At 42.8% G+C, this 18,301-nt stretch overlaps 1 protein-coding gene and 1 long non-coding RNA gene across 5 annotated transcripts in view; one reads left to right on the top strand and one right to left on the bottom strand.

The window, feature by feature from the left end:
* Positions 1-10,435, bottom strand: part of LOC135324404 (transcription factor TFIIIB component B'' homolog) — a 51,667-nt gene extending 41,232 nt beyond the window's left edge. For all 3 annotated transcript variants that reach the window (XM_064500571.1, XM_064500573.1, XM_064500572.1), the window contains exons 1-6: positions 10,058-10,435; positions 5,902-6,451; positions 5,152-5,261; positions 2,321-2,380; positions 1,805-1,948; positions 1,093-1,226 (exon numbers count right to left, since the gene is read on the bottom strand). In XM_064500571.1, coding sequence (XP_064356641.1) covers positions 1,093-1,226; positions 1,805-1,948; positions 2,321-2,380; positions 5,152-5,261; positions 5,902-6,451; positions 10,058-10,248 — 1,189 coding nt within the window. In that variant the 5' untranslated portion in view covers positions 10,249-10,435. The remainder of the gene's footprint in view (positions 1-1,092; positions 1,227-1,804; positions 1,949-2,320; positions 2,381-5,151; positions 5,262-5,901; positions 6,452-10,057) is intronic.
* A 1,941-nt stretch (positions 10,436-12,376) lies between these two features.
* Positions 12,377-16,900, top strand: LOC135324509 (uncharacterized). Of its 2 annotated transcripts, none has more exons than XR_010385882.1 (5): positions 12,377-12,786; positions 13,655-13,724; positions 14,115-15,104; positions 15,675-15,783; positions 16,770-16,900. It is a non-coding gene; the product is annotated as an uncharacterized LOC135324509 (long non-coding RNA). The 2 variants fall into 2 exon arrangements; XR_010385883.1 differs by having other exon boundaries at positions 14,099-15,104.
* The last annotated feature ends 1,401 nt before the right edge of the window (positions 16,901-18,301 follow it).

Genomic DNA, 18,301 nt, shown 5'->3' with positions numbered 1-18,301 from the left:
TTAACTTCAGACAGACACTCTTGATGACATTTGCTGAAAATACAGCAAGTAACACTTCAGGCTAATTTGACCTGTCATCACTAAAAACACACCCTGCAGCTTGCATAGTGATGCAAATCACATTTGTATACTTCCTAAAATATTCCTTTAAAGAAAACACACTTGCGCTTTTTTTTTTTTCGCACATTCATTTTCCACCATTTTTAACTGGTTAAACTTAATTTTGCTTACAGCTCAACAAAATGAAAAAATAAAGCTCAAGAATGGGAAAAGTTTTCACTTTGGGTAGAAATTTCTTCATGTCTTATTTTACCTAAGTACCTTTAATAATATTAAATGAACCATTAACAGAAAGAATTGTCTGATCTGACATAAGACTGTAGAATGTGCCATACGTTTAGTAAAGTTAGTAAATTAAAGCTAACCAGCTCCAAAATATGGATTTATGAATACAAACACAAAAAGAAACCAAGCATTTTGCACACATTCATACTATTCTTTGTAAATGGAAAACAATGTAGTCCAAAAGCAGCACAATGAATTCTGAAGCTAAGTTTTTCATCTACAGTTGTAAAAAGTATTTCCAGTTGTAAGCCTAAAGACAATGACCAATTTACAGGATGCTCAAAATCAAAAAAAAAATCGCATAAAAAACATTCTGTGCATATTGACAACTATCAGGCCATGTAGACACAGCTTATATCATTTATTCCTGCCCATATTGGAAGAACCAAGTAGGGAAGCTGTTAAAAATTCCTAATTGTTTCATAGGTAGCTGAAATGTCCTGATACTAGAATCCAAAACTATCTTTTTGATAAAAAGGCACATTAGCACTTCCACAGCACCTAACAGTCCACGACAGAATAAAGTCACAGGTATCCTACATATCACGGGACACTGGATTTTTTTTAAGCATGCCTACTTTCACAGCAAACATCAGAGCTCTGCTTGTTATAAGAGTTTGCAGACGGAGACTGTCGCACAAATAGATCTATCAACTTCACTGGGAATAAAAGTTGTAAGTATAGAGCATTTGTGGAAAACTAAGCTTGTTCTGCAGACTCAAAACTTGAAATCAAAAATATACTCACCTTTATTTGACCATGGTTTTGTGTAAAAACTTTTCCTAAAGCTGGAATATGTAGTTGTAGAGCCACGTTCAAAGATGGGATCATTTTCTTCTACAACACATGAACCTTTTGTCCTTAGTACTTCTACAGTTAAACTGGAACAGCAACAAAAGGAGACTTCTCTGAAAATATTACTACCAAGACACATTGGTGATGTTTATCAATGAACTATTCAGATTTTTGGACAGTCAATAATTTGATACTCTAGTATTTTAGAAAGGTCATACCATTCTAAGCAAATTTACTGAAAACACTGGCACCTGAACAGAGCAGCAAGGTTCAAGATACAAAGCTGGAGCAAATCATGCTGACAACAGAATAGCAATGAGCAGGCTCGTGCAACTGTGATAACTGAAGAAGTGAACGAAATAGAAGACATTTAGAAGTCTGACAAATATTCACCATTCATTCACTCTAATAAAACATAGCATCTTCCTCTCTCCCTCCTTCTCCAAAAATACATTTCTCAGAGTAAATATGCCACTACTGCAATGTAGATACTTGCTGCTCATATTTTGTCATATATTTGCACTGTTTTCTAAATTAGGATAGCTCGGCTCTCAACACATCAACACACTCATGTCTGTCCCTGTCCAAGATAACTGTTCTTAATTCACAAACCAAGTAGTAGTCTAGTATATATTGTCCATGAGTTGAATGCAGAATCTGGTACCTTTCTTCATCCAGAATAATTGAGCCATCTTCTGCCACCTTCACTCGAGGAACTAGAAGCGGACCATCCTGACTCTCCTCCCCATTCTCTGCTTCCTCCTCCTCATCTTCCTCTTCATGATCAGGAGTACTTTTCTCTTCCTGTCTACAATTAAGAGATCAACCAAAACCATCACTTTTGTTAATGTTTTGAATTGCTGCTCACTACACCAGATGTTCAACAATTTAATGAACCACTCAGCAATATAGCCCACTAGCAATGTAATCAACAAAGACTCTGGACTCTGCTTTTCATTCCATTATACAACGGACAAACAGCCCAGAAATATAATACTGAAATAGAATGCTCTTTAACCACCCTCCCCTCTCAAATTACATTTTGTTTTAAATAAGGGTTACAATATTGAAACAGTAAACAAAGACTTATGTTGTCAATATTACAACACATAAAGCAAGCTTTTTTCCAACAGAAACAGAAATCTTTTTGACTCTAAATACCTCAATCATCAAGACTTACTCTTTCATCTGACCCAGTGCAGAATTTTTTTCTGTTCTCTTTTCTTCTGCCAGTGAAGACCTGGAATTTTATAAAACACTGGAGATGAAAGTTCATGCAGACACATTTTTGCTTCACTTTAATAAAACACAGCCACCCCCCCAAACCTCCTTTTAGTGGACAATGAACAAAGAAACACACAGCTTTCATATTTTTGGTTTTTTGTACCATATCTGGACTTGATCTAATTGAACAAACGTGATTGCTTAATGAATTTTGCTGGATTTTTGCATAAGCCTTAATTGTTCAAGGCATTTTAAAAGGACAAAGCAAGAGATTTCAAGTAGTGATCCATGAGACTGTGATGATGATCACTAGTTGATTCACTACTGACTAATGTCCACAGTGCCTTCAACCGAAAGTTCAAACTACCTTATCACAAGAAAGTGAGGATGAACAGCAGCCATTAGTTCACTGAGAAACAAGTACCTCCTACCTTACATCATAAGGTCCTACTTGATGGTACAACTATGCTACTGCACACCAGCATCTCCATTTTGCATTGATTAACAAATTCTGTGAGCATGAAAATCACTGACACTTCACTGTTAGAACTGGTCCTTCCAGTAAGCACCATATTTTTGAGAATAGCCAGACAGTTTTCCCTAGCTGCTTGTCAGGTTCTCATCCCTAAGATTTTGCACCATCTCCTGCTGCACCATCCACACCATCCCAAATTGATCTACAGAGTCAACACCTTCAAGGCACATGCTGTCATGAGAATACAATTGAATAAAGCTAACATAGTTTACAACAGCCAGGTTTAGAGGCATATGGATATATCCATCGTAAGAGTATGTGGCATGTGAGAGCATTTGGTTCATTAAGTTATCTGGTTAAGGACTATTCAGTGTAAAAGAAATAATAAATAACAAGGAAAGTCATAAATAAAATGGACACACAGACATTAAGGAGCAGTTGATAACAGGGACAAAAACAAACACCAGAACTCTTCAACCACTGATTGACAGACTATTAGAGGAACTACTCAGGCATAGCTTTGAAGAAGGTCAATCTAAACTTTGTGATTGATAAAAAAAAGGGGGAAACATGGTTATCATAAGTATTATGGGATATATGAGGGGCTTGTAGGACTGTGAGAAATTTATTGCATATCAGAAGAGGCTTGTCAGGTTATGTAAAACTTATTAGGGGATATTCATGGGAAAGGGAAGATCACGATGGATGGAGAAGAACACCCATGGGAAAATGGAGAGGAAGTGGGATAACTGGGCCAGTCACATACAAGCAGGCTGCCAGTCAGTAAGCTTGTCCGACTGAGCCCTCCTGCCTGATCACTGCAGTCTCTCCTATCTTCTTAAGAAATCAGTTTCTCAATTATTTTTTCTGTGTTTTTATGTATTTGCTACTCTCTCTGTGTGAGTGCAGCAAAGCCTAAATGCCAGCAACTGGAAAAGATGCTGCAGGTCACTGGGTCTGTAGGTCTAGGTGCCAACAACTGAAGAGACCACAGACCATAGGTCTAAGGGCCAAGAACTGGCAAGCGTAGGGTGTGTGATATATGGTGTTGAAAGGTCCAAGAGCCAGCAATTAGAGAAGCGGTTGCAGGTCACAGGGCCTGTAGTCTAGGTGCTAGCAACTACAGAGGCCAGGGTATGTGGAAATCTAAGTGTCAGCAACTGCAAAGACCTGGCTGTGCTTACATTTTTCCAGCAAACTTAATCCTGTGTGCATACGTGCATGTGCAATTCACTAGCAAACTTCAAGCTCGACAAGCCAGTGAGTAGGTGGAAACTCACATGTGGAAAGACTGAAGATCTGAATCAGTGGCTTGCTAAGGGCCCAAGATCTGGACATGAATATTAAGGGGACTAAGAGCCCATGCTAATATCCAAGGGATCCATGATTGTGGGGGTGATCATGATACAAGTGTGAGACTACACGCATCTGTTTTGCTAGTAAACATCAAACTGAACTAGCCAACAAGTAGGAGGAAATATACATACTGGGTCAGGGAGCTCATAGTCCAGGCATGGTGTAAGACTTGGAAGTCATGCTGAATTCGAGGGATCTGTCACTGGAAGTGTGCTTACGAATCTAGAAAGCGAGGGTGTTTGTGTTTTCACTAGTGAATGTCAATCCTGATCAGCCAGAGGGGAAGAACAGGACTTGGAAGCTGTACTTATTATGTTCATGTGGTTGTTGGTGGCAGTTGCAGGTAAAGGCACTGCTCTGTCTGTGGTAGTCTGTGTGGCCAGCTGTGCTAGTGTCTTCTGTGGACATGCCTACCTGGGATACATACACAACCTTGCTACTGGCCAAACCTGCTAACAGCAACAGCAGCAGCCACATCCATCCAACTGGGACACAGAGACCTCCTGGGTCTTAGAGTGCACCCAGCGGCACTTCAGCAGCCTGAGGGGGAAGAATGCTTGGGTCCTAGAGCCCACGAGATTTGGTGGCCACCTATAGCATCCCTAGTTTCCATAACTATGGAAGTAACTGGAGCTATACATAAAAATAAAGCAATACACACACACCAACTGAATGTTATTCTGCATTTGACATCATTTGTCCAGAGATAAATCATCAGGGGGGACAGCTTCATGTTTTTATATTCCATCGGGTACACTAAGGTCCATTCTCACTTCTGTACAAAAGTGAGTATCTGTGAAAACGTTTATAAGTTTATGCTGCTACTGCAACAGTGCTGCACCAATGCTAAGGAAGAATACTTCAGTTTTAAGAATTGTTCTTTTCACAGGTATTAAGTTGGCAGAAAATGAAAAAAATCATTTGACCTAACGAGGGGGGAAAAAAGTCATACTTACTTCATAGGATTGTTTTCTGGCAGATAGTATATCAAGTCTCTCATAGTCATTTTAGAACGATCTGGTGGAGAACGTCCTTCAATTACTGGAGGCCTGTGTTTCAACTGTTTCTACGTAAAAACAAAACAATTGAATTCACCTTGAAAATACTTTATACTTCACAAATAAATAGTTTTGCTTTGTTCATGAAGCGCCCAATTTAGGGTGGTTTTTTTCCTCTCAACCACTGAAGTAATTTTATCTTAGAAGTGTCCATTTGTCAGAGAGGACACCAGCAACCCCTAAGTAATTTAAACTCTCACAGAAATTCAATACTCAGTGCAGGCAGAAGTGAGAACATCACAGAACTTAGTCAATGATTAAGTTGTAAAGACACGAGGAATCCCAAATCCCAGGCTTCTTACAGCACACTTCTCTGTTCTATTTACCAACTGAAGTTATTTAAATTGGAATGCTGACCATTATATATTAGCAGGTCTCAAGTCAAAAAGGCTTGTGGGTCTAGAAAAAGAAAAAATTACAATTTTTCATAAAATAATCTGTATTATGAGGGAACACAATGTTGCTATCCCTTATGAATCATTTAAGCCTCTACAAAGAGTTATAAGATACCACAGACTATTAGCAGAAAGCAGCTGATCACTGTCAGAGAACTCTAGTGCAAAGGAGAGGTGATATATAAGATTAGGTGAATCACACTTCTCTTTCTCTGCCCTTCATGCATCAGCACCGCCCACCACAAAGGCCTACCATCCGTTCTTTCTTCAGCTCTTCTTTAAGCATTTCTCTTAATTTCCGAGCTTTGAGGATCCTTTCACGGTCAGAACACATTCGTTTCTCTTTTACAGGAGTAGGTTTTGTAAGTAGCTTTTCCTCTTGTGTCACCGACCTTTCTTGCGTTGGTCTCTCCTTGAGTGGGGAGGGTACATTCTTCTGCAGGGTATCATCATTTTTCTGAGCAGCTACACTCGCATTTTGTTCTTTGTTGGCTGATTTTTTAAATGGAGAGAATTGTGGCACTTGTGGCACAGGTGTTTTCTTTTCGGGTAGTATGGGAGACTTTGGAGAACTTTCAACGTTAGTCTTTTCTGATGGAGAGGAATCCTTCTGAAGTGAAGCACTGCCATCAAGAGCTTGAGATGCTCGCCTCTGTAGTTTTGGTGAACGTTGTGCAGATGAAGGTCCAGCCCTGGGTTTTGCAAGATTGGGCAGAGTGGAGATCCGTTTTCTTCTCTGCGTGGGCATCTCTGCAGGTTTACTAGCTTCTCCAGCATCATTTGAGCTATCAGTCTTTTCATCTCTGGAAAATTCAAAAAAAAAAAAAAAAAAAGAAAAGAAAAGAAAAGAAAAAAAGTATTCTGAAATACTTTACAGTGACAGTTTTACAACTTTTAGGATCAGTATGTATATTTATGCACCAAATAATATAAATGCAGTGCTACAGAGAAATGCAACTATATACAGAGAAATGCAACTATATACAAGCAGCCACACTAGAACCAACTTGCAGCGGATACTTCCTCCTAAATTCATTGTAAGAATTGATATATTATAATATTAATTACTAATGTTACAAGCTGATTGACTAATAATGCTAAACTACATGTTCCTTATTCACCGTCGCCCCATTCTTTTTAGAAGGCTCTCTACTTTTATCAGAGAATATCAAACACCATAGTACAATAAAGCTAATAAAGCTTTGTAAAAATACACCACATAATGTTGGTTACATACGAAAAATATTCAGTAAACCTATATACAACAAGTAGTTTTATGATTTTCAGGACAATGCAACCTGAACATTCCTCTTACGTATTTGCAAGTAGATATTTGAGCTGTGATTGCCAAAAAATACTCAGTGAAACTGAACACTACTGTTCTATTTCCCACACTGATCACATCAAAGTAAGCAGCCTTTTAGAAGCAACAACTTTTACCTTCCATGGAAAGCCTTCTTACCTCTGCATAAGGGTTGGAAACAATATGTAAGTTTTGAAGTGCAAGCAAAATGCCAACCAGTATCCCCTTCCCAGGTCTGCAAGCAACTCCAGTGCCTTGACAGCCACTCACAGTAAAAAATGCAGTTTAACTGAGTTAAAACTGAGTCATAAAAGGTTTCTTAATTTTACATTTGAACTATGCCTTTTTTGTTTCTGTACATAAGGATGACCACACCCATGGTTTATTTACTAATAATCCATCTCCAAAAGTAGTCAGAAGCAAATGCCTCTGAAAGAATACAAGAAAAACATAACCATATAGCAAAATATTTCCAAATTCTCTCCAGCTACCGGCTATCTGTGGCTCAGGCACAGCCTAGAGATGATGTCTTTGTATCTAACAGCCCCAGTAAACTTTTTTTGAAAAATTTGTCCCATACATTGAGTTTATATATCTGCTGCCTTTCTGTTTGCTTTGAGTAAGATACTTGCAATTTCCAATCAATATCCTTTGTTTTCTGCATTGCAGGAGACAGTGAAAAGTAATTCTTTATTCGCCTTCTCCATGCCAGCTCTGATTTACAAATCTTAATCGAAGTACCACACTAGACTTTTGAACAGTCAAACATCATTTAGCAGACACACTTATGCTCAGAGAACTTCCTTCCCGATAATCAACAAAATCTATTCATAGCTTAGAGAAACAGAGAAAATGAAAGCAACTGACATTACAGATACAGTTCTGATGGACATCGAAGGAATGCCTTTGGTTGGATGGAGAAAGACACATTCATGTTCGCCTTCACTTTTCTTGCAGACCACACAATAAACACATTGTGCTGTGTGCCACCAACTACTGCACTCAAGAAATCAAATTGTGTGACTCCTCTCAAATCCACTCACCCTGAATTTTCAGAGCCATCCAGGCGGGCAGCCTTTAAAATGCATCATCTAGAGAGAGATCTCTCCAAGAAGCTAATACACAGCCTACACTGCAAGCAAATCCCTGGGCCTGCTCTCTCCTATTTGATTGCTATAGGCCTTCAATATCTCCTAGTCAACTGAAAACTTTAAGAAACACGTTTTCAGTGAAATTTAGGGTGAGCATATGAAGGTGAGAAGAGAGACACCCCAATCTGTTCCCTTGCTACATATTCCCAGGACTAAAAGTTCCCCCAGGTCTCCCAGCAGTTACTATCTGGATAATACCTGCTCCTTCCAGCTGAAATCTGAACTGAGGGTCACATCACAGCGCTTCAGCTGACCACATGTCTCTTCTTAAAAGGGCTTTTTTCCAAACCCACACTTCTACAAAGAAGCTCTTTCTTAGGCCTTTTCCCTACCCCACATTTCACTGGGCTGTCAAACTGAAGAAGTTTGCACACTGCCTTCAACATGAACCACACAGATCACAAATACTTTAAGCTTTATACAACTGCTCTACTTTTTCTTTACAACAGCACGGTGTGGTTTTGTGGATTTGTTTGCCTTGAGATTTTCTGCCTTCATTATCACCCATGAGCTTCTTACTGATATGGCAGAAGTCTATTTTTCAAGCCACATGAACAGATTCCTTAGAATACCATCCATTTTAAAACAGCATTGGTATCTAGTTGTGAAACATACACTTAAGTTACACTAAAACACCCATTAAATTACAAATACAAAAATATTTTATAAATCCACTGAATCAGCAGCAGTACCACATAACTGAAAAACAGCAACTACATTACCTACATATAAGGAAAAAAAAAAAGATAACAAAAGATCCAGTAACCTGACCTCTCTAACATATAAAACCTTAAAATAAAGTTTAAAGGAAAAACATTGTTACAACACATTGCAAAACAAGTATAAAAGATAGAACAGAAATTGGAGAAAAGGCATCATGGTAACCAAAAACACATCACATCAGACTAGTCTGATATCTGATTTTCTAGACAAAGGAAACACTTAAGATTGTAAGATCTCGCATTACGTCATGAAGGACATGTTTCAACTAAAAAAATAAAAAAGATATTCATACAAGATGTAAATTCAACTAGCTAAAAGGAGAGGGAAGGCTGTTCTGAAATGCAATTATCAGACTAGGGAAAGGTCCCGAGGAACTGGTCCTGGGACCAATCTTACCAAGTATATCCATTACAATGAAGAACACTTTAAAAAAATAAACTGTCAAAAAAAAAAAAACATGAAAGTTTTCACTCATTAATACAGAAAAAAGTGTATGGAAATTAATGGAAAAAGAAACTACTGTAAGAACATAAAATAAAAGTCATACAGTAATGGATGGCTAGGAATTTTGCTGTGCACTGCAAAGTGGAGCTCCCGACTGCAGCAACACCAGCAAAACACAGGATCTGACCACACCAGGCCCCTCCTCTGCAGTCCTAAGTTGTATTTTATTTCACACACCTGCAATGCAACCGCAATAAAGAAGCGCACGTTTTGCTTAGGCTGCAAACGTGCAAGGCACCTACAAGTTGTTGCCTTTGATTACAACATGCGCTTCTGTCATCACCGTACAGGCGAGGGCGGCACGGCGCGCCTGCCGCAGGACACCTTCGGGAAGACACAACTCCAGAGCGGAGAGGGGACCCGCGGGGGGCGGCGACAGTGACACGAAGCAGGGCAGGAGACCCGGCCGCCGCCGCCGCCTCCCCGGGCGCTTCCCAAGGGCGGCCAGCGCGGCGCCCCCCCGGCGCGGCGCCCCCCCAGCCCGTCTCACACCGCGGTCCGAGCCCGGGCGGCGGCACCGGCCAGGCCGCCGCCCCGCCCCGCCCCGCTCCGCCCGCCCGCCCGCGGCAGCCCCCGGCCGCCGCCCTCCCCGCCCCGCCCGCCCGCGGCAGCCCCCGGCCGCCGCCCTGCCCGCACCCCGGCGCCACGGCCTGCCCGCGCCGAGCGCTCCCGGCGCTGTGGTGGCGGCTCGACAACGGCGAGGACCGGACGGCCCCGGCAGCACTCACCTCTCGGCCCGCCGCCCGGCCGGCGGGGGCTCGGCCGCCGCTCCCGCCGCGGGCTCGGCGCTGGCGGCCGCCGGCGAGCCCGAGCCCGAGCCCGGGCCCGGGCTGCCCTGCGGCTCCGGGCCCGCCGCGCCGCCGCCCCTGCCGCCGGGCCGCACGTTAGGCCGCACGGTGAGGCGGGCCCGGCGGAACATGGCGCCGCTCGCGCCAGGCACCGGCGGAGGGCGCTGGCACGCGCCCGCCCGCGAGGACGACCAGGGAACGCGCGGGGATGGGCTCGGCTCGGCTCGGCACACGGCGCCGCCGCTCACGGCATGGCGCCGCCGCCCCGCCCCGCCGCCGGCGCGCCGGACGTCATCCACGCGCGACAGCACCGGCCGGGCGGGGCCTGAGTGGCGATGGCGTCCGTCGCCCGCGCAGGGAGGTGCCGCCAGATGGCGGCGCTGGTGCGGCCCTTTCGCCGTGCGAAGGGCTTCGGCGTGGGAGACGTTGCGCCGGTGGCAAACACTGGGCGTTGCCGCGGGGGCTCGACCCCATGGAGCGGCGTCCCTGTCCGCGCCTGTGCGCCGTGCTGGGCTGCCCGTGTTGCTGGAACAGCGCGTCGTGGGCCTGCAGTTGTGTCCGTACGAGCACGCACATCTTTGAGCCCAGTCCTTCAAAGGCATGCAAGTTAATCTTATTCGTGAGAATATCCACATTGACTTGGTATCACCATATAAATGAAGTTAATTACATTCTTGTTAGGTTTGGGGACCTGGAGTTTTGGCTTAAAAGTGTACAGGCTGACCCTTGATCTAGGCAGAAAAAAATCGATGAAGTGTATAAATACAACACCAAAACAATACTTTAAATATCTCATTAACTCAAAAGCCATTTTTTTCCTTAAATCAAATCTCTATAAAGACTCCCAGTCATTAGTTTTCCCCATGATAATCAATTTTAAACTGACGAAGTTCCTCAAGCTGGGAAAGTGTTTTCCTTTGGGAGGGCTTGGACAGTGCAAAGCACCCTAGCACTAGAAAATTACACTTTTACTGTCAAATCCTACTCTCTAAACTCACACGGTAATGCAGATGCAGCAAAGTGACCTTTGGGATTGGATCAGGTATTGCAAAGGGAAGACAGTATGAGAGGGGAGGGAGAGAAGAGACAGCCAGGAGGAAGTGTTTGCAGATAGATGAAAGAGAAGAGTGATGACAGAGCAAACTGAGAAGAAAGTGTGCAAAGCTAGGAGAAAGCGAGTTGTGCTCAAAGAGAGCAGCAAAGTACATTCTTTTAACTTTGCTTGATAATTATAAGTCATGGTGATCTGTAATGATTTTTCTGCTTGATTATTGCTTGATCAAAAGCTGTGAAATCTCACCTTATACATAGCCATTTTGAAAACTGTTTTCCTTATTTCATTTACATACATTCTTCTTTGAAATCTTGAATTTCTGGCAAGAAGAGCTGTTAGCTCCAGAGGCCCAGACTAGTGGTGCTGCAGTGTCACAATTGCTTATTTTGCAATACCTAACTCTCAGCATGCCAAGTCTGTATATCACAGAGTTTTCATCTATTACTATTTTGAGTTTTTCCTAAAATTTATCTCTGTGAATCCCCCAACTGTGAGATGAAACATCTGTTTTCATTTACATGAAAACATTCAGAGTTGCAGTAAAAAACTGGAAAACATGACCTAAACATACACAAGATCACAGAGGGATATGTCTTATTTGACCAGCTGAAATAATTTCAAGTATGCAAAGCCCTTCTTCACTGATGAACAGCAGTCGTTAGGAAGCTGGTCTGTCCCTTCTAGCTATCCCAGGGCAATACGACATGCTTGTAGGCCTGCCTTGCTTTCCCAGACCATTACGGCTGCAGCACCGTTAACCCTAAAGAATCATATATCTCTTCTTTTGCTTTTCCAGCCGTCTCTAGGAAAGGCAAGAGAACGCGGTTGCTTATACAGACAGCTTTTTCGCTTTCAGTATCTGAAGGACGCCGGGGTGAGGCGAGATGGCCGCCCGCCCCCCGCCGGAGCCCGGGGGTGCCCCGCCCCGCCCCTCAGCAACGGCCGCCGCTCGTGCCACCGCCCCGCCGAGGCCTCAGCTCCGCCCCCCCAGCGCGCGGAGGCCGAACGCCTCCCGCTGACTGGGCGTGGCTTGGTGGCGGCCCCTCGCCTCCCTCGGCCCCCATGACGTCATAGAGGCGGCAAGGCGTTATAAGGCGCGCGCGCGGGGGGCGGAGGGTTAGAAGGTTCTGGCAGCCGGAGCGGTCCGTGGGAGGGAGGTGCGGCTCGGCCCGGCAAGGCGGAGTGTCTCGCCATGACCCGTGAGTGCCCAGCCCCTGGCAGGCCCCCGGCAGCGGTGGGGTTATGGGGCTGCCTGGGGGCCCTGCGGAGCGGTGGGGAAGCGCTCTGGCCGCTCCACTGTAATGGCGCCGGGCGGCTGAGGCCGGCAGAGGCGCAGCCTGGGCGCGACGGCGGCAGCCGGGGAGGGGCCCGCGGGCGGCGGCTGGGTTGTCGCTGTGGGGTCTCGCTCCGTGGGGCCTTGCGTCTCTTCAGCGAAATCCCGCGGGGAGTGCGTGGGCCGCTAGGGCTGAGGCTCCCGAGATCCTGCCGCCGTCTTGGGCTTAAAGCAAAGATGTCCTTGGCGTCACCTGGTGTAGCTGTTTGCGGGGAGAGGGGAAGATGGTGGTCAGCTAGAAAAGCAGTAATGCTCAACTTCAGTGTTGGCTGCAAATAAAGGGTATTTAAAGGGTTGTCGGATACTTAATAGCTCGCTGTTTAACTTGTGATTGTCGGGGCTGTCACTAAAAGCGAATTAGGACTTGCAGATCATCAGCTTAGTTAAAATTAACGTTAGTATATCTGTTCTAAAATGGCGGAGAACTCTGAACCAAATCTGGACTACTTTGGGATTACCTAACAGTAGCGGGGTTACTGTTTTGTCTTCTCTCTACTATATTTGGCAATACAGAAACTGCCTGTTATTTGAGGAAGTGCATTTGATAACGGATTTAGGAAAAAAAAAAAAAAAGGTAGCTTCAAATCTGCTGTACTTCTGAAAGTGCAGAACTAGATATAAAGGAGTTTGTGCACAGATCAGACTTAGAGTGTATGGAGGAAGTGCTAGGCTTATGGGTTTTGATATTTCTTTGTTTTCCATGATAATAAAATATCTATACCTTAAGGTTAGAAGGGATACAGTGTTCCACATCTTATTACAGGAGAATGATCACATTATCTAATTTTAGGACAGCCTAGTTCAATACAGTATCAGAATTACTGGGGTGGAGAAAGCTGTGGTATGTTGACATACTGTGTAGTCTTATCTTTAGTGTATGTTTTGAGACTTCAAAGCTTTGGTATCATCATACCTGAACTAGATTTTGTATTTTCAAATACATGGTGGCAGGTGATTTTTTTTTTTTTCTTCCCCTGTTAAGTTCTGGTGTGTGATTAGTTCCTTTGTTGCTCAGAAAGTACCCTGGGAATCCTGACCTCAGATGTCAGTCCTTGTTACCATTATTTTGACTGCCTTCCAACAAAGATTATTACTGCTTGTTCCAGTTTGTGTGCTATTTGGTGATCATTTGTTTATCTTTCTTTTCAAGAACTGCTGGATCTTGGAATTTGAAGAGCAGGGACAGGTAGAAGTGAAACCACATCTTAGAGTCAGGCAAGGTAGGGGATTCTAGAGCATAGTTATAAGCAGGGAAGGGTATATGGGCCTATATGTGGCCTTCATTCTTGAGTTTCACATTATAGAAAGCTGAACAGAGTTATTGACAGGATTGAACTACATTCCATGGAAGACTTAGACTGATGTTACTGACTAGAAGTCTGCAGTCTTGCTTGGAGCCAGGGAAGCTCATTCAGCATCCCAGGTCTGGGGCCAAACAATCCTTGGCAGCATTTACTTGGAAGTTTAAACTTCATTTCAAAGAGTTATTTTGCTCTGTGTCTATTCTAGTGCTGTACTCTTCTACCTGCTTTCTTTTGCTGTTCAGAAGTGGCAGCCAAGCTTTTCAGCAATGCCATTCAACCTGGTTCTTCAGCTTATCTTTTTTACAGAATACTTCTGCAGATACCATGCACAACCTTACCTTGGAGAGGAAGGAAATGCCTTAGGTTATAAGGGTGGAAGATAACTGACTGCTATATGAACTGGAGCTATAATAGTGTGCTTTGACTTTGTGCATTTCTTTATGGACAAAGAAGAAATTAAGTTTCTTTAGGTGCCACAGAAGACCTATTGTATTGCTGCTAACTTGTGCATACAACACTCATGCCTCCTGAGCACTACAGAACTCTGCAACAATTTATAGCCTGGAATGTATCATCTGCCCATGAGTCATCAAGTCCCAGTCAAGCTGTAATACTGCTGGAGAGCTGTTTCACTTTAGTTTCTGAACAAATAGTGGCCCCTTTTCTATGCTGCAGGACTCTGGGGACAGGATCTCCTTGAATGCTAGTGAGGAGGAGGATAAGGTGTTTTCTTAGCTCTTGCAAAAGGTAGTACATAATGTCCTGTCACAGATGAAGTATACCTTCCAAGCCTAGACCAGCCTTCAGGAAGCAGCAGTCAAAATAGCCACTTCTTTGGCCTTGCAGCACCACTTGTGTAACAGTATAAAGACATAATGGTGTCCAGAACATGCAGTACCCCTGCTTCCATAGGATGGCTGTTGTCTACTTCTTGACATGGCAGGTACACTTAAAACAGAATGAGTACAAAGCTGTGGATTAGGTTAACAAGTTGGTGTTTAAAGTTTTTCTTCTGGACCTGGTCCTAAACTGCTTCTGCAACACCTGAAATGACAGGTGCCTGAAGATTATCTATCCTGAAGATAAAAAGAGCATAGGCAGTCTTAAGACTGGAGAGAGATTGAAAACAGGTACAACAAATTACAGGGAGATTGAGCTGTCATCTTTGAGCATGTAAAAATAACTTGTGTTCATGTTTGTTCAAGAATATAAGTGATTACACCTAGAATACACTGGAATACTGAGCCTAAAAGAAGCAGGGCAAGAAGAGATACTAAGCAAAGAAAATCCTGGCAGGTGAGCTGGAGAGCACACTTGAACTGCTGTAAGAGTGGATACAATGAAAAGGTTGTTGGCAGCGCAGAAAAGTTTTGTAACTGAGGTGGCTGTGGCTGCTGCCAGGAAGACTGAGTATTTGGATGGTTATATCTGCCCTGAGCAGCTGTTGTGCTGTTTTTGATGTTATGCCCTCAGGAATGCTGTCTGATCAAAAGCAAAGCCTGGTGTGTAATCAGTCCAGGGGGTTAATAGTCCTGGGGAAAGCTTGCCTGTCCCCTGAAGAGTTGTCTTCTGTACTGCAAACAGTGTGTGTGTGGGGGGGTACATATATATAAATTTTTGCTTTGCTTAAGTCATTTTAAGCACTGGCAAGGCCAGGCTTAAGTGTTAAACTTACCTTTTATGTTGGTATTGAGTTATAATACCTGTATTTTGCAAGTGGCTGTTCCAGTAGCCACATTAAACTTGGAGACAACCTCAGTAGCATCTCAAACCATAGCATAGCACTTCATAGTATTTTGTATAAAGTGGAAGTAGGAACATGTATAACCATCAGTTCCTGCATAAACTGTACAATATATCTTGTAGGTGGGAATCAGCGTGAACTGGCCCGCCAAAAGAACCTGAAGAAGACTCAGGAGATCCACAAAGGGAAAAGGAAAGAAGATAGCTTGTCTGCTTCTCAGAGAAAACAGAGGTAAGATCTAGTACTGTAGGAAGGTAAAAGAAATGTTCCAGTTTTCTTAAAGAGAAGCTGTGCTTACAAATCAGTCATACCCAATACAGTGATCAGTCTTAGTATTTCCTTGGAGAGTTCTGAGGGAATCAGACAAGACTTAATCCAGACCCTGGCTATGCTGCTTACCAGAATCCTTGCATGTATTGTGAGCTGCTTTCCAGAATGATTACTGGAAGTACCTTCAGACTGCTCTGGTATACTCTAAACACAAACTGAATGTAAGGCCTTTAGAGTTTGAATATAAAACTAAGTTGATATATGGATGCCTTTGGTACTAAAAGATCCTACAGTTTAGATGGAAGTCAGATTTCCATCTGCTGAAGTAGTAACAAATTGCCAGTTATATCATTTAGGAGTTTGAACCTAGATCAAATCACTTTCAAATCACTTTCAAATCAAACTGGTAAAGGCTTGCTCCATAGCTACTCAAATTGGCTAAACTCCTTAAAATGAGCAAAAAGGAAGAAAAATGGTTCGGAGAAATCCACTGCCTTGGTCAAAATGAGATTAAGTGCTTTGCTTTGGTTCATGGTCCATTTATGTGCTAGAGTAGAAACACTAGGTAAAGGTTTGTATCTGAGATTACCCCACCAGGTCTTGCCAAAAATGAAGCTGCTTGCTTTGAGCAGCTTTTTGCCTGGTGTTACAAGAAAAAATTGTGTTATACTTTGAAGATATTTGATCCATTATGTCCTTTATTTCTGAAACTTAAACAAATGTTTATTAATGAAACAACTTACCTACAACATAGGCTTCCTTGGTGTCATAGACCAGAGTAATAGAGATACTATGATAACAGCTAACTCTGTTTTATACTAATACACATACACTAATTTTTTCCTTGAAACTGGTGTTACTCAAGGGCAGTAGAAAGCAAGCCAGGAGAGGCTCTAGTTTGAAAAACAGTGAGCCACTATCTGAAATCTAACTTTGTTTCTTTACAGAGACTCTGAAATCATGCAGCAAAAACAAAAAGCGGCCAATGAAAGGAAGTCTCTGCAGGCAGGAGCAAAATGAACTGTCTCTACGGAGGAGATCTAATGAGTGCATCAATGAAGCTAAAGGGCCTAGAAGATCAGACATTTATAAAAATGGCCAGCCATTAAATGGTTAAATGTTTTTCTCATACTTGCAGACTTGTTCAATTTGCATTTCTTTAGAGTATTTTCAGGTTAGTGTAGGCTTAGTTAATCTGAAATGTTATTTCAAGACTGACTGTACTCTTCTGCATGCATATAAGTAATGGTACCAAGCAATAGGTTAATTCCAGCTTTTGTTGCAATTGTTGGTTTCATTTAATGGTTTCAGTAATAATGAATTTCTGAATCTGCAGTTAGACCAGATTTTCTTTTCTTGATTTCTTAAAGAACAACTTAATTCAGAATGGAATGTACTTGTAAAATGTGTTTAACCTAAAGGTCTGAACTGTAAATCTCATCTTAAATTATTTTTACAATAAAATATTGCATGAAATACTGTCTAATTGGAATGGTTATGCTTGATACATTAGTTCATTTTTTAAGAATTAAATTATCAAGAACACTATAGAGAAATGCAATCTGGCAATAGTAAGTGTGTACTATAGAAGATACTTATCTAGTTATAGTCTTCATTGGTGTACTTCAGCAGACCATGAAACTATTACTAGTACTAACTTACGAGAAGCTACAGGTTTTGAAGTTAATGAATTGAAGATGTTAACAGATAACCATTTTAGTGACAGCAATTTTGCTGAAACTTGCTGCTTTCTCAAACTGGTCTCAAGAATAAAACTTAGCGCAAGTGAAAATGCAGTGTTTGCTTATGGACAGGTTGACTGCTTGAGCATATTGTGTACTAACTGAGGTAAGCTGCCTTAAATGTCTCGAAGGGGAATAGTCTTTGGAGTCTGTGCTACTGCTTGCATAAACTCTAACGGACCTAAGTGTGTGTATTGTTTGCAGACCTGATGTAGCTTGAGCAGTTTCAAGGAACATGTAACTAGTTTTGGCAATGCAATACCTGTAGTTGGTGAGAAATTAAGCAGGTCTTGTTGCTTGCTCTTAATTGGCTCAATCTTGGATCCTGCTCTTGTGCTTGCCAGGTTTTTCTTAAATGGCTTTTAAGGATGCAAGTCCAAAGCACCTCTAACAGCACTCATGCAAGTTCAACTAGATCTTTAAGAAACTGCAGTGCTTTCCAGTTTAGAAAGCGTTGTTAAAACTGAAATTAAGCACTTGCTGCAGAAGCAGCACATCAGTATCTCAGATACAGTGCAGTCTGTAAATACTCTGGGCTTAAACTGCAGTAGACCAGCTCGTGTGACTTCATGCAGTGCTTGGTTTGGTAACCTTAAAGCACAGCTAAGGCAGGACCACGTGGCTCTGAGTCTTAGCAGACCTGTTGGGGTGACTGGGAGCAGCCCCTCGAGCAGCCTCACCTGGCAGTCTTGTGGGGCCTGGGGGAGGGTGGTGTGCTCCTAACGTGGGGTGTCAGT

The sequence above is a fragment of the Dromaius novaehollandiae genome, chromosome W (genome assembly GCF_036370855.1).
Source record: "Dromaius novaehollandiae isolate bDroNov1 chromosome W, bDroNov1.hap1, whole genome shotgun sequence".
NCBI lineage: Eukaryota > Metazoa > Chordata > Aves > Casuariiformes > Dromaiidae > Dromaius > Dromaius novaehollandiae.
This window is presented reverse-complemented; position numbering and strand designations above follow the sequence as displayed.